This window comes from Stegodyphus dumicola, chromosome 10 (genome assembly GCF_044657685.1).
Source record: "Stegodyphus dumicola isolate Sdum_Otavi_A_Nest chromosome 10, ASM4465768v1".
Lineage (NCBI taxonomy): Eukaryota > Metazoa > Arthropoda > Arachnida > Araneae > Eresidae > Stegodyphus > Stegodyphus dumicola.
The window spans coordinates 105,272,892-105,288,582 of record NC_140777.1 but is presented as its reverse complement, the minus strand read 5'-3'; the positions used below and the strand labels follow the sequence as shown (position 1 = coordinate 105,288,582).

Below are 15,691 nucleotides of genomic sequence, written 5' to 3'. Positions count from 1 at the left end.
TTTTGTGGCAACAGTTTGAAAAGTGAACCGACATTTATTGGAGTCCGACGCAAAATGCCAAAACGAAAGTAATAGTCCTTCGGGACTCAAATCCCTTTGGACTTTAAAAAAAAAAAAAAAAAAAAAAAAAAAAGGGAAATGTTTCAGATTTTAAATTACGTCCAAAGGGGCGTTTTTTAACATTTTGTGTGTTACCTTTCTTTATTAAATATCATGTTCCTCGCATTTAAACCATAAGATCCAGTGCAACAGCAATATCGCAAAATAGTTTTAAAACGAGCATATCTTTAGAATTTCCGATACAGAGACTCACGCGCTGGAGATAAAAATGTTTTTTCTGCACAACGTTGCCATTGCTCGCTTTGAAATCCTTGAGATTGTTAATCAAAAATTCGTCAAAGTTTTAAAAAATAGGAAATCGATCATAAAACAAATTTCAAATTTGGTCTTCCACATGCTCATATTCGTTGGAGGATTACGTTATTCAAAATTCGATGACTCTATGTACCGTTATTTTATGACAATGTGAGAAATATACATACATTTACGCAGATTTTCATTATTTAATTTCTTCAAATATAATGCAGGACTCTAACATTTTATGGCAACAGTTTGAAAAGTGAACCGACATTTATCCGTCCGACGCAAAATGCCAAAACGAAAGTAATAGTCCTTCGGGATTCAAATCCCTTAGGACTAAAAAAAAACAGAATGCTTTTGGATACAATGTCAACTTGATGGCAGGTCTTCTAGAGCTGCAGTATTTGAACACATAAGCTGTACAGTAACACCGTTAACGCCAAGCATTGCTTAGCATGTTGTAAAAGCAAGATAAAACTTGGAAGTTGTGACGTGTTATGTGAAACAAAGAATCCAAACATGTTTCTGGCTGAAAATGCATTGATAATCAAGTCAAATTTGGCGAAGGAAGCATTATGACATTACCTTATTTTGTGATTAAGCCTTGAAGATTGGTTTTTGTGAAGGGAAGCGAGGACACAGATGTATATCTTAATATTCTTGTCAATTCAGTTTTACATACATTGTGGCAGCACTTTCATGCGGAGGCTTAGCACGGTCTGACCCTTATAGAACATGATTTCAATATATGTTTTTCCAATATGGATATTTTGGAAACGGACTGCCTTGCTCAACGTTTTTGATCTTAGTACTATTGAACATTTATAGCATGAAATGGAATCTTATAAACGAGCCAGGCTACACTGCCCAAAATTGAATACTGCCTTTTTGTAAGAATGAACACTTATTCAATCGCAACATATGTACTGAAATCTAGTGGATAGCCTTTCTAGTGGAGTAGCCACTGTCATCGCAGCTGGAAGAGGTAATAATTTTTTACCTTATAATAATTTTTATCGTTCAGGCATGTATACGCTATTACGGAAGTGTCCGGATATTATTAATCGCGTTGTGTATGGAAAACATAGTGATGCATTATGTGCTGACTATATGGGTGGATAAAGCTCTTGTTAGCAGTAAAACGCTGGATTAATAAACTGCATATCCTGCAGCTCAGGTTTCGATATATATTCTATTCTTACCATGAAAACTACCTAAAAGGTTAATTATTTAACTCAAAGCAATTTACTTTTCTGTTGACTTGACCTATTTCAGTTAGCATAAAAGTTTTTCTGTTGCAAATCTTACATTTAACCTAAAAAAACCATTTTCTTCGGATAATTTGAAGTAAGATCAGCATCTCCAAAATTTCTACATTCAGAGGGTGCTGGCAGTAATCGAACATCGACTTACTGCTCCAGAATATGAATTCCTTCTCTCGTGGAGAGAAGAATGGAGCAGTAGATTTTGAGTTTATTTTCCAAGTATGAAACAGCTCACTTAGGATTTAAGGCGAGCCGCCAAATCTATTCTTTGAACTATTGAAAAGTACTCCTCTCCTATTTAGATTGTAAACGAAGAATTACTGATATGATCCGACAGAAGTTTTTCGTCGCAATTTATTATATAAAATAATATTTTTATTTTTCTAATTCGTGTTTAAAATTTCATTAGAAGCTGCCATGGTGACTTAGGAGAATACGCAGCTGGAATTATTTTAATAGCCCATAACTTTGTTCTCATTAACCCTCCAAGATCCGGTGTGATCGCTCGATGTTCTGTATGCAGTAAAGACATTGATTATTTCAGAGTAAGTCTTTCCTTGTGTATTGATAGAAAATAAGTAATCTTGCGAATTAGATGAAATTAAACGGAAATATGGGAAGAAAATGCGCTACGTACTTTGTACATGATCCCTTTGAAGTGTCATCCCCTTGATACTAAAACAAAAGCAAGGTGTGCGTTCTGAGGATCGGAGGGGGTCGTAAAGCGCTTAAACAGAAATACTCTCGTCACCGTGCGTGACTTGCACTCAGTTGCGGCTGTTCTCGTAAAAGACCCAGTCACGTTCTTCGAAACTGAGTCACTCAGGAAATTGACTTTTCTATGCCCCTAATGACCTTTGCCCGGTGCTTCTCTTCACTTGGAGAATTTCATTTGCATTGAGAGAAGAGAAATTATCAAAATATTGTTTTCAAGTAAAAAATAATGAAGTGGCTAGATCTCTTTTCTTCTTTAATCTGTCATATTAGAAACTAAGCAAAGTGAAGAACTCTTCGTTGCTAATTGAAGATTCTCATTTTTTTTTTTTATAAACTTGAACTAGGTTGTTTGTATGGAAGAATATTCGAGATTGGCTATAGCAGTTTGAAGTATTATTATTATACTTAAAAAATAAGTTTGTATATTTTTCGGTTTCTCAGTAATTCAAGACGGATCTTCGGAATGGCAAAAGCATTCATTCACAAAAACCACTTCTGCTTGTAAAGGCTTTGGTAAGAATGAATATTATTTGGGAACCACGTGTTCCAGTCTCAGAATAGAAGAACACGAATTTTTGGCATCCAAACTCGTAAGTGATGTAAGAGGAAATGGGAGGATGAGGTTAAAAAGCGTGCGAGGCTGTCGAGAGTACTCATTTTTCTTTCTTTCTTTTTTTTAAACTTCTAAAATTTGAAAGCTGTTATGTGCATGTGTGGTTAGATTCGAATTTTGATCGTCGCGCGCTAATTGCGAAATGGAACTGCGGCCATAATTATAGACTGGTTCCGATCAATGACGTCACGTTGTTGATTTCGAAGATGCACTGCTGTCGAGCGACCGGCATTCTTATCGCAAAACGAGATCTGAGCTCAATTTACTAGCGCGCCGGACGAAGAAACGTGTTTGTGTTACCGTTTGGTTGCAGCGACTCGTTATGAAATGAATTGTTTCTTTGCATGAATATGCATTTCTCTGAGTGCGTTATTTTTAATTATGTGCAGTGCCAGCTGTTGTTTTTAATTATGTATAATACACTTATTGCAGTTGTGATCATCTGAAATTTGAAGATGTCGAATATTTGTTATCCATAATTTAATGATTTTTGTACTTAATCCACAAAACTTTGAAAGGGAGATATAAATAATTGAATTGTAAATTAGGGTATTCCTTTCCGAACATGTGTGTTTAAAAAATTCGCGACCTTATTTGCATTAAATGACCAGGATTGTGATAAAATGTTCCGTACAGGAACCTACTTTAGGTATTGTTTTCAGTGTCTTAAAAAATTATGTATCTGCAATACAAATCCGACTATCGTTTTTTCACTTAAAACTAAATGTTGAACTAAAACTATTGCAGCTTTGTACAAAATCACTTCATTTGCATAAAGATGCTGCCACCTTATTTGAAAACTGTGAATTCGCTTAAAGATGGCAGCACCGTTATGTGAAACCTGAAATTTCATAACGGCTATAAGGAATTACCGTTCTTCCCGATACGTGCTTTCTTTATGTAACTAGTTAGCATACTCAGCTAGCAGCTGGAAGATTCGTAGTTTGAATCCTGGCGAAAGCAGAGGAAGCATTAATAATTTATCACATTTTCCGCTTTGAAAAAATTCCGTCAGTCTTTATACGAGGACGAAATATTTATGTGGTTACTCAAAAAAGAATAATGTTTCAAATTGTATGTCTCGGAAAGGGACTCATGTATTGCGATAATTACATCAATAATAATTAGATATTCAGACTTCAATTGGTTACCTAAAATGCTTAGATAATAAACTAATCATTAATCAGATATTTATATTTTTGACTGAATTATTCCATACAACTAAGTAAATTAATTTGGTTTACCGACTAAAAAATTAGCACAGCATGCGAAAGCTATGTGCCGAAGGGGAGGGAGAGGACTTCGTGTAGTTTTCTGATTGGTGACTGATTAGCTGTAAGATATAAAAACAGAATAATTATTTTAAATCATGATGCATGATCCTTGGTCATCACGTTTTTAATTTTTGTAATTTATGATGCTGCTTCCAATAGCACATATGATGAAAAGAAATTTTTAGAACGTTGCATTTCGCCTTTTACTCTTTATTTCCAGTAACTATAAAAAGCTGGAAATTATGAAAATCATTTTAGTGTTCTTCTTGAATCATTATTTTATACTATTTGGAAGCCGAAATAGCTTCATTTCACGTGTATGTGAACACTTTGTACAAACTTTTTTTTGTTCTCTCGAAGAACTTATTGACTTATTGACGATAACACAGTAGTGTCCAAAATTCAAAATATGTTAGACTCACACACACACAAATTAATTAAGAGTCTGGCCTACAATGTTAGAAAAATTAATAATATTATCACGATTAACGAAGCAAATGAATAATATTTGACTCTGCAGTTAGTGCAATAGATGAAGTATTGAACTTAGAATAACAGTTTTTGACAAATTTGTAGAAGCAAGGGCTATAGAACGCAGATTGAATGTATGAAACAATTTTATTTAAAAAGAGGGAGAAGGAAATCTTTTAATTAACAAGTAGCTTTATTAACCGAAATTCAGTCTACAATCATGTATGCATTATTTACGAACTTTTTGTTTAATATGTTTAGGATAAATATTATACATAGAATTTGGCGTACTAGACGTCTATAAGAAAGAAATCAAAACATTGGCAGAAATGCTATTCGTTCTTGACGTCCTTCATAAAATATATGCAGTTGCGAAATCACTGTCTGTGTATTATATTTTAGATTCTTTTCTTCGAAAATCATGATTTTTCAAATTTTATTGTTGCAAGTACATCTACATAACACGCCCTTTATCCAGGCATAACGGTGGGGAAAGGATTCTTGTCCCGTTAATGTCTTAGTAGAATGTTCCGGGAGGTATTCAGTTGCCTCATATATCTGTCGCGAGGCTCACAAAAGTGTGGCCGTAAATAAATGATAAAAGTTGAAAATGTCATTGAAGCGGAGATTACTGTTAGTTCAGCAGTCTTCTGCAAACAGCCCTCAAAAGACAATTCTTTTCAAAGATATATGTGTGGATCCTTTACTATACAGAAAATGTATCCATTTGCATTGGACAGCAGGACAGAATGAGAACGGAAATAAAGGTGTGTTTTAGAGAGTTTGGATTATATTTGCAAAATATTTGTGACTTGTTGAAGGTCTTTAATATAAAATAGAAAAACAGGTAAACAACGAGGAATAGAGCTCTGTCGTTTTTATGTCTGTTTAATATCTGATTCAGGTGTAGTTTGTTTAAATTCGACCGAAAATTTCAAGTGTTATCGATATTTCTGCTGGTTCTCTAGTGTTCTTTTTAAGTGAGTATGAATTTAAAAAAGTACTCTTTGATTATTTTTCTAATTTAAAGTTTTGAGAATTTTTTTTTTTTTTTTTCCCAAACTGTCGCTGTTGTTAAGGATGCGCGTCATTGCAGTCCGCTTCCCCTTGTTATGGGCCATCGGTCTTCTTCTTCTTCTTCTTTTTTTTTTTTTTCTTCCCATACTGATACTATCATTTCAATGAATTTTTTCTTAGAATCTCTGGTATGAACATTACATTAAAATATATGAATGTGTTTACAGTTATATATTAGCAATTAAGTATGAAACATTGCAATGGAATATGAGAATTAAAGTAAATATTTTTGATCTGCTCAAAACAATGAACAACTCATAAAAATATTTTATAGTGAGAAGTACAGAATCTGAGTAAATATTTTCAATCTGTTCAAAGCTATGAACATCTCATATATTTTATAATGAAAAGTAAAACTTGTTTTTAATTATTATTTGATGAAATAAGCATATTAAAAATGAAATGATGCAACCTAATTAAATGAATAATTAAAATGAAGTGTATGTTTAACTGTGACGAACTGATGATGATAGAAAAATGGAACGTATATTGTATTATGTGTAGCTAAGAGAGATCAGTTCACTGATAAAATCCACTTCCACTCGACCTCTTGTTAATCCCGTTATGAAATCTTACCTTTCACATCAGTTCTTTGAACAAAAGCATAATAGAATTTTGCTGTTGTTTAGTTTTCAGTACTCAATTCCTCTATTTCTGTAGAGTCGGGGTACTCTACCTTTTCTGCTTCATGCACTCCTTTCAGCATTCCTAGATCATTCTTCGCCTTTCTCCAGTTCCCAAACTCGAAAAATATATATTTATTTAAATTTAGTCCATTTTTTTAATGTGTCTTATAAACTAAACAAGAAAAATTAGAATATGTTAATAAATACTAAAACATGAGTAAAAGAAGTTTTTTTTTTTTTTTTTTTTTTTTTTTTTTTCATATTCATAAAGTAAAACTAAATACTTAACAGGTAAATAAAATGCTAACCGCATTTCACCTTTAACTATGAAATTCCCTCCTGGTTGAAAACCTGCGCTGTGGAGATAATGAAGAAAGAGGACTGACTGATTTAAGGACTCATCATATTATCATCTATATTAAAACTGAATGACTTCTATATAAATACTGAATTGAAACGGCGTCAATTAAATATTGTTGCGGGCGGACGGGTTCGTAATGGATTGAATGACACAGAACCGATGGAAACTTGATAACATTTATTTTGCCAAAAGAAATACTTTAATAAAGTATTTCTTTTGGCAAATAAAGTAAGTATTTGTAAACTGTATTCTTTTGCAAGTAAAGTAAAGTATTTCTTTTGGCAAAATAAATTTGATAACATTTATTTTGCCAAAAGAAATACTTTACAATTCTGGAATTTTACACAAAAATACTCGTACAGCTTGTGTAACGGAGCACAATCAGTAGTTAATACTTCAAACTACTAATAATGTTAAACACAACACAGTGCAAAGCGCATCCAAACAGCGAAGGTTGCGCTGAGATATCTCAATACTCCGATCTCAAGCTAAGCTAAACAAGTGAGAACTGATGATCTCTCCGAGCTCGTGTAGTTTTACTCCGGCCACCGTGAAATCTCTTGTAACTTCCATTTCTCGAAATCACTGGAAGGCATATACGATTAAAGTTACACGTAACGGTTAGAGTTACACATAGGGATCAATTGTAGTTATTCAATTACAGTACCAATGATAATTATCCAGGGACTGAACCCAAATGTCGCCGATACGGTTAAAGTTACATGTAACGGTCAGATACGGTTAGAGTTACACATAGGGATCAATTGTAGTTATTCAATTACAGTACCAATGGATAATTATCCAGGGACTGAACCCAAATGTCGCCAAATTGTTACAAAGTTTGGCATCTTTTGGCGATTTCTCGCCAAATTTGGTCACAGAATTCAGTTGCCAAAATACTTGCCAATTTGGCGATATATCGCCAATTTAAAGAGATAACATTTACTTAATATTAAATAGACTTGCCCCTGTAAGCTTTTTCCTCCGGTATTTTTAAGTTTCGTTCTTTAGACCTTTTTATGTTACATTATACAAAATTCATAACAGTATTAGTTTTGAATAGTTAATGTTAAAATTCATCAAGAGTACTCATGGAATTTTTGTTTAACTATGCCATACCATTAGCACTACCAAAGTTATTTGTATGTAAATTCTTGAAGTGTTCTGAATTTTTTTTTTTTTTTTAAACCAAAAAAACGTAATGCTTTCTGAAGATTTATTTCAGAAATAAAAGGAAGTCAGCTTAGAGTTTAATAATATATTTTATTTTCTGAATTAAGAGTGCCATTTAATGTAAATAAATGTTACTTATGAAAAGCTCAGGAATTAAGGAAGAATCCGAAATCGTTCTTTTAAGAATAACTCAACTTTTTTACAATCACAGCTGTTTGTTGCAAATTGTTAGTTGTGTTTGTGCTAAAAAAAGAAAAAGAAAAAATTATTAGGGCCTAAAACGGGGAAAAGAAAAAGCGAAGGGAAAAAAAAGGGGTTATTTAACTAAGGTTCTACTATCATAGTTTTCTTCTATTTTAATTGTATATTGATCCGTCATTTTCGATACAGATAGAACTTTATGATAAAAGTATATAGATATATATATTTAAAAACATCTCAAAGGTTTCAGATTTTAAATTACGTCCACAGGGGCGTTTTTTTAACATTTTGTCTGTTAGCTTTATTTATTAAATATCACATTCTTTGCACTTAAACCATAACATTCAGTTCAAGAGCAATATCGCAAAATAGCGTTGTAGAGACATTAGGTATTTTTTGGAAGCAGGCAAGATGAAAAATATGCAACGCCTTCACCGGGAATCGAACCACGGAACTCAATTACGCGCTGAACGTGCAGACCACCAAACCCCAAAGCCATGTCAAGAAGGCGAGAGAAATACCTTATAATACCTTATGGTTTTAAATTGAGCACATCTTTGGAATTTCCGATACAGAGTCTCGCGCGCTGGAGCTAAAAATGTTTTTTCTGTACAACGTTGCCATTGCTCGCTTTGAAATCCTTGAGTTTGTTAATCAAAAATTCGTTAAAGTTTTACAAAATATGAAATCGATAATAAAACAAATTCTAAATTTGGTCTTCCACGTGTCCATATTCGTAGGAGTATCACGTCATTCAAAATTCGATGGCTCTATTTACCCTTGTTTTATCACAATGGGAGAAATATACATACATTTATGCAGATTTTTCAATATTTAATTTCTTTAAATAATACTCAGGGCGATAATATTTTGTGGCAACAGTTTGAAAAGTGATTCACCGTTTGTAGTGAATCGACGCAAAATCGCAAAACGAAAACAATTCCTTCAGGGACAAAACCTGAGTTTACAAGGCAAAAAAGTTTTAATTTTTAGCCCAAAGGAACAATTTGCCCTTGGCATTTTGTGGCCTTTCACTATAAACGGCGTTTCACTTTTCAAATTGTTGCCACGAATTATTAGAGCCCTGGATTATGTTTAAAGAAATTAAAAGATAAAGAATCTGCATGAATGTATTTATGTTTCTCGCATTGTGAAAAAACCAGCGGTACCTAGAGACATCAAATTTTGAATAACGTTGTGCTCCATTCGAATATAAGCGTCTTTTTTTTTTTTTTTTAAACTATTATTATTTTAATTTTTTATTTATTTTGCAAGTTTGCTCAGTTTAAAGCTATTTCATCTGTAGTGTATTTGCCGCCAAGTATCTGTGTTTAAGATATCTTAACAAATGTTATCTTGTCATAATTATGCAAAATATTGTTTACTGAAGAATCTCTAGGCACTTCATTATTTTTTCTCAACTATCGAATACATACAACTGTTCCATTGTTATTATCTCGGTAAAAAGATTTCCAGGCTTAAAACCAACTTTCTGTAATTTGTAAGATACTTTGATGTTAAGTGTGCATTTTTTATAAATTCGTCTTGATCAAATACAAAAGTTTCTGAATTCTTTGCATTTATGATCAATTTCTTTATTGTTTCTAATAACGTAAAATTACTTTGCCTCTTTCTCTATTAATTATTCCATTAATAATTCTCCTGGAGTTACTTTACTGTCATTTGAAGGAAGTGGCTGAAACCTTTCAGATTTTTATTTTTATTTTTTAAATTTACGCATAATTTTGAATAGTTTCATTCTTTTAGAACTGTGGTTTTGGCAACAGTCTTTCATTCAGACTTCTGTTGAAAATATGAGATAAAATGCTGCTTTTTTGCTTGTACGAAGTAAAAAGGAAGTATTGTAATCGCGAAAAGCTTCAGGCAGCATATTTCAACGAAAATATCCATTTTGACCGCTATCGAATGCAATTTAACGATGTTTTTGCGTGACATCTGTATGTAAGGACAGAATAACAGCCTCTTTTCCTCCAAAAAAATTATAAAACTGCTTTAAAAGGAATTCTGAAGAGAATTTTTCGTGGTGTCTGTACGTACGTATGTATATCTCATAACTCAAAAACGAGTAGCCTCAGAACATTGAAATTTTGTATATAGGACTGCTATAACAGGTAGATATGCACCTCCTATTTTGTTTGCAATTGGCCGCACCGAACGTATATAAATCTGTTTATATATATCCACTCTGTTATCCAGCTCAGTAATCTCAGTTTCTTTACTCTTATATGTTTGTAACTTGTGCATTTTTTGCATTAAAAATGATTGAATTACGTTGTTCTTATCATCCGGTTAAGGTTTTTATGCCTTTAGGAAATATGCAAGCAATATTTGTAGAATTATCAACAATTTAAAAGCTGTTAAAGAATTTAAAAGAGGGGTTAAGCCTTATTTTTAAATAACATGGTGGAAATGTTTGTTTACATTTGAAACAGCAGAATAGTAGATTTGTTGCCAATGTAGAGAGACTAAGCTTCGCAACAACAAAGATAACGCCTTCATTTATTATTGCGAATTAAATCATACTTAATCCATTCTGGAATTTTTTCAAGGAAATAAGTGTTTAAGATTTACTTTAATGTAGATATTTTGGGTGTTTATGTATTTTTGCCTTTTTTTGAAGTGAAAACTGAATTAATTGAATGAGAAATATTGAATCGTCTGTGAAAAAGTGTTTGCTTAATTTCTTTTATACATCGTTCTAGATTTATTATAGTATTTGAATAGAAATGTGGCAATGGTTAGATAATTCTTCAAATGATATAAATTTTATGCATTCTGAGTTATAATATGAACGAAATGTAACGGGGTTAAGTGAACCTAGCGTCAGAGTGTCGCTATGGTAAACTGATATAGTGAATTTTAAAGAGTGCATTCATTCTGTTGTGGTTTATGCGCTATCGACCAAATAGATTTAATTAAATCCAATACGTTTAAATGAAATGAAAAAAAAAAAAAATGCGTATAATTTAATATTTCGTACAAGGAAGTCATGTGGTGTACACATCAGATTTATTTTCTTTTGATTTTTGGACACGCAATACACGTATCGTAATCTGCTTTCTGCTTATTCTGACGCGCATGTGTCTCGCGAGGCACCAACTGAAAGAATTTCCTTTCCCCCCCTCTCTCTGTTTAATAACTAATGGCAAAGTGGTTTGTATATTTTTAATTATATCACCCACAAAGCACAATTTTGATTGGTTATTGTTTTCTGATGATAGTTTCATTCTTTTAGAAATTTAATTTTGGCAACAGTTTTTCATTCATTGCTTTGGATATTGGACTGCTGACTGTTTTCTCTTGAAAACATGAGATTTATTGCTTATTTCATTGTATTTTTTTATATTATGTTTTAATTATACTATGTAATTTGGTACTTTTTCCCTTAGCCGTCCAAGCAGACTTTATTGGCGACAACACACAGTATACACATAAAAAATGTTAACAAATGTTATTTATAAGAAATTTTTGTTTTGAAGACTAAACATTTTAATATCGTTTAAAATTTTGTAAAAAGACAATAAATAAAGACGATAAATTTGCAAAAATACATTAAGAATGTACTATGTTTTCATGGTACAACATCCTGATTCGCCGTTTCATATCACGTGATCCCAAGTGATCTCATCTCACGTAAACTACTCTACAAAAATCTAATTCTCTGAGTAATTATCTACATTAATTTCAAGTTAAATCTTAATTTGGAATAAAAGTTTAAATGCAAGAATTATTTCAATTCGTACGAATAGCTTACTCAGAAATTATGTAAAACCACAGTGCTTTACTTCGCTAGTGCATTCTCATTAGAATTGATGAGTTTAACCCTTAACTTTGCTTTTTCTGTATTTTTGTCTCCGGGTGAGCAGTGTGATTGCATCCTAATTGACTTAATTACCGCGAATGGCCTTAGGGCATAAAATTGAACTATCTGGTAAAAATTCTATGTAACTGTAAGAAACAATCAATCTGATAATAAATGGCTGCCATTTGTTTTTTAAAATGAGGCATAATAGGTTCCCAGCGAGGATAATCCGTTTGGCATCAGTTGTACCATTTTTGGCGACTTTATCGCTTGCGCCGTCAAAATGGAAAAGTACGTATAATTTTAATTATATAATAAAAAATTTGCGTGATGTTTTTAGGAAACATAGTTCTGAACTTCCTTTATACCATTTGAATTCTTAAGATTTTGCAACGGGAAGTTGGTTCATTTATTTATTAGGATAATTAATATTTGCATTTAAGGGTTGTTGTTTATTTCATTGTAATTTTGTTATATGTAATAAATTTTTTTAAAAAAGTTGTGGGGTTTTTTGGGATAAATATGTTTTTCAGAGTAAAATTCTGCGCAGTTTTTAAATTTAACGCTTGGTGTTCCCTCTAGGCATTTTTTCGGTACATTTAAAAGCCAGACGAAGGCTGGCTGCATAGTTGCTAGTATATAATACAATGAAAGTATCTGCTTAAAGATATCAATTATTTCCCCCTTTACCCCCTTTGAGTTGATAACATAATTGACTTTGAACTGAGTCTTAATAGGATTATATTCACGCGTGGAGTAATTTTGGATGATTAATATTTAATATACAAATTTAAGCTATACAAATTTCTATTCATTTGATCTACCGCACTGATAACGCGAGCATATTAATAGGGCAAAGGCTTAAATAGATAATCATACAGTAGGAGAAAGTAGGTCCGTTAATTTTTATATTCCAGACTGTTTTCCTCAAATAAATAGGATGTGTTGTAAATACAGCATAAGCTTTCCTTAAGCTATTCTTCGCTATGAATGGTTAAAAAATATGCAAAGGCAATTTTAATCAGCTTTGATAACTATGTTTAAAATAAAGTTGCACTGGGTAGGATGTCGTAATTTTTCTTTCATGTTTTTCTCGAAATTTGTGGAGAGCTTTCGTCTCGCCATGTATTTTGAGTGCCTCCTTGCTGCATAGGCATTATAGTAGAGGTATAGTTATTTGAACTCATTTTTAATCTATTTATAGCAAGTAGTATCAGCAACGCAGAGTTTATGCAGTATTTACAGAACATGCTGTGTATTCAGCTATTTTGCGATTTATATATGGATTATCTTTCGCGAAGCCTTACACCGGGCAGTCCAGTTTGGGGATTGCGAAGTCTCCATCTGTTACATTGTTCGTTATTGTTTTGTGTTTTTCCATCCACCGCTTCGAAAAGTGAAAGAAAAAATTGTAGGTTAATAAATGTCAAATCCAGTATTGCATGAAAAATTCAAAATATATGACATACAGCAATGCTTAGAGAAGTGAATTTAGAGTGGTAGTTAAGATGCTAATAATTTGGTATGGAAAAGAATTTAATTTAACAACTTAAATTGTTTTGTTGTTTTAAAAAAAGCCGATGAGTAATGCCAAGTGTGAATTTTTTAATGTACTAATTGTATTCTTTTGTTTTTCTTGAAGTGAAAAATATCATCCTTATGAATCTTACATTTGCCAAAATCGTGGACGTGGAGAGAGAGTTTCCCATAGTTTTCCCCATTTTCATAGCTGTTTATTTTTTTCAGCACAGAGGAATTTTACTAGCCGTTTTGAGTAAACACTGTATTTAAATCAACATTTTCTTATATCGTCATATAAAATTTTAATTTCTTTTTAATACTAAATTATATTGTGCATATTGTTTGAACTACAGTACTGCTGGAGAACAATTTGTTACGGTTCTGTCTTAATTTGTATCAGTATCTTGACAGCTATAGATAATTTTCAACACTCCAGTAAGTCTCGCGAACGTGAAAAAGTTAACCAGAATGTTCTTATAAATGTATTCAGAAATGTTTTTTTTTAAAAATTTTCTTGCATCGCTCGGGCAGCCGAGCTTTATCTGCAGAAATTGGTCTTGTAAGGCTCATCATGCTGCATAGCCGCTTTCTGCATAATGGTGTATATCTGGTCTAAACAACAAAAATGGGCTGTACCTATGTGGAAATTTATGATCTTTTCATGGAAAAATCTACATCCTCTGATGCATTCGGAACAAGTGCTACTACCTGTAGACGGCCGACGAAATGTTTGTGGAAATGATTACAGCAGAAATCGTGAAACAAAAATCATTCAGAAATGGGTGAAGTTGGATAAGTTGGGTGGTTTGACAACCACGTATTCTTATATAGTATATCTCTTGTCCAGTTTGGGGGTGTAAGAGAGAAAAAAAAGCAATACCGTAGTCTAGGCACGGGGAGCGGTTCGAGGGTCTGATTCCCCCCCTTTCCTCTACCAACAACCTCACGAGAGAGCTTTCGCCCAGCAATGTTTTTTGAGTGCCTCCGTCCTGTATAGGCATTATACGCTTACAGACATCCGTGCCTTCTCCGGGATTTGAACCCGGTCCCATCAGTACCGCTGTCAGTGTCACTAACCACTATATGACTTGAGCGGCATTTGGATATGTCAGTCAAGCTGAAGTTTAAATGATTAAATGCATTTACGCAATCTGATAAGATCAAGCCTTTATAAAAGTAAAAATTTCCTAAAAAGTAAAAATTTCCATTCAAAAGGTGGTGATTCCTTTTATTAGGCTTACATTTGCTATAAAATAAAATATAAAAAATTACTTTTAGATTACCTGGTTTTGATTTTATTGCATTTTAATATTTAGTTATATGGTTTCAATTAAATGCTGTAAAAAGTATAATATGGCAAAGCTACGATGCCATTCTACTCAAGGGAAAGGATGCTTTCTTGAAGGACTTTCTAAGGGAATAGGGCTCGTATTCACATTATACATGAAGAAAACCAATCATGCAGCCTGCCTATTTGCTTGTAGTTGAACCGTGGGTGAACTCCCAGTTTCCTGCAATCTTAACCACTCGGCCACTTGTGGATCTACATCGTAGGGAATGTGTGTGTGTGTGAGAGAGTATGGCAAAGCCTCGAGGGCTATCTGCCTAAGAGGACGGATGCCTTCGTGGAGGACTTTCTAAGGGAAACTGGCTCGTATACACGTTACACATGGGGAAAACCACGAAAACGCCCATGCAGCCAGCCCGTTCGCGGGATTTGAACCTCGGACCGAACTACCAGTGTTCAGCGACTTAACCGCTCGGCCGCTGGTGGGCCTTCGTAGGGAATGATAAAAGCAATAGAATTGGATAACTTTTTCTAGAAAGTCAATTCACTTTAATCGGCTTTAAGAATTTTAATTTTAAGCCCGTCATCCAGAAATGCGTTTCACTTCCGCGATTTCATATTAAGTCTCGTCTGACAAAAAATGCTATAAGGGGGGGGGAAAATTAAATTTACAGTGAATTTAATAAAATCGTGTAATTTAAAAAGTTATATTTTTTCTATGGTATTAAATAGTTTTTGAAAGTATAACTGTAATATTAGGCCGAAAGTTGCATTATGCTTTATATATCTACCATTCAGTATCAGAAAATATTACTGATGAAACCATTTAATAACTCTGATATTGTTTTTATTCATTATTAACTTGCCTTATGGGCTGAAAGAAAAGTATCTGCTTTGGGGCATTATGACTCAACCTATCCA

At 33.0% G+C, this 15,691-nt stretch overlaps 1 protein-coding gene across 8 annotated transcripts in view; it reads left to right on the top strand.

The window, feature by feature from the left end:
* The window catches only part of LOC118192992 (phosphatase and actin regulator 2-like), a 290,734-nt gene that overhangs the window by 187,213 nt on the left and 87,830 nt on the right, over positions 1-15,691 (top strand). The window contains exon 1 of one of the 8 annotated variants that reach the window (XM_085825350.1): positions 5,299-5,467. The exons of 6 other annotated variants lie outside the window; for them this stretch is intronic. In XM_085825350.1, coding sequence (XP_085681476.1) covers positions 5,311-5,467 — 157 coding nt within the window. In that variant the 5' untranslated portion in view covers positions 5,299-5,310. Of the gene's footprint in view, positions 1-5,298; positions 5,468-5,544; positions 5,681-15,691 lie in introns of those variants that run through there. One more of the 8 variants, XM_085825359.1, reaches the window with a different exon arrangement.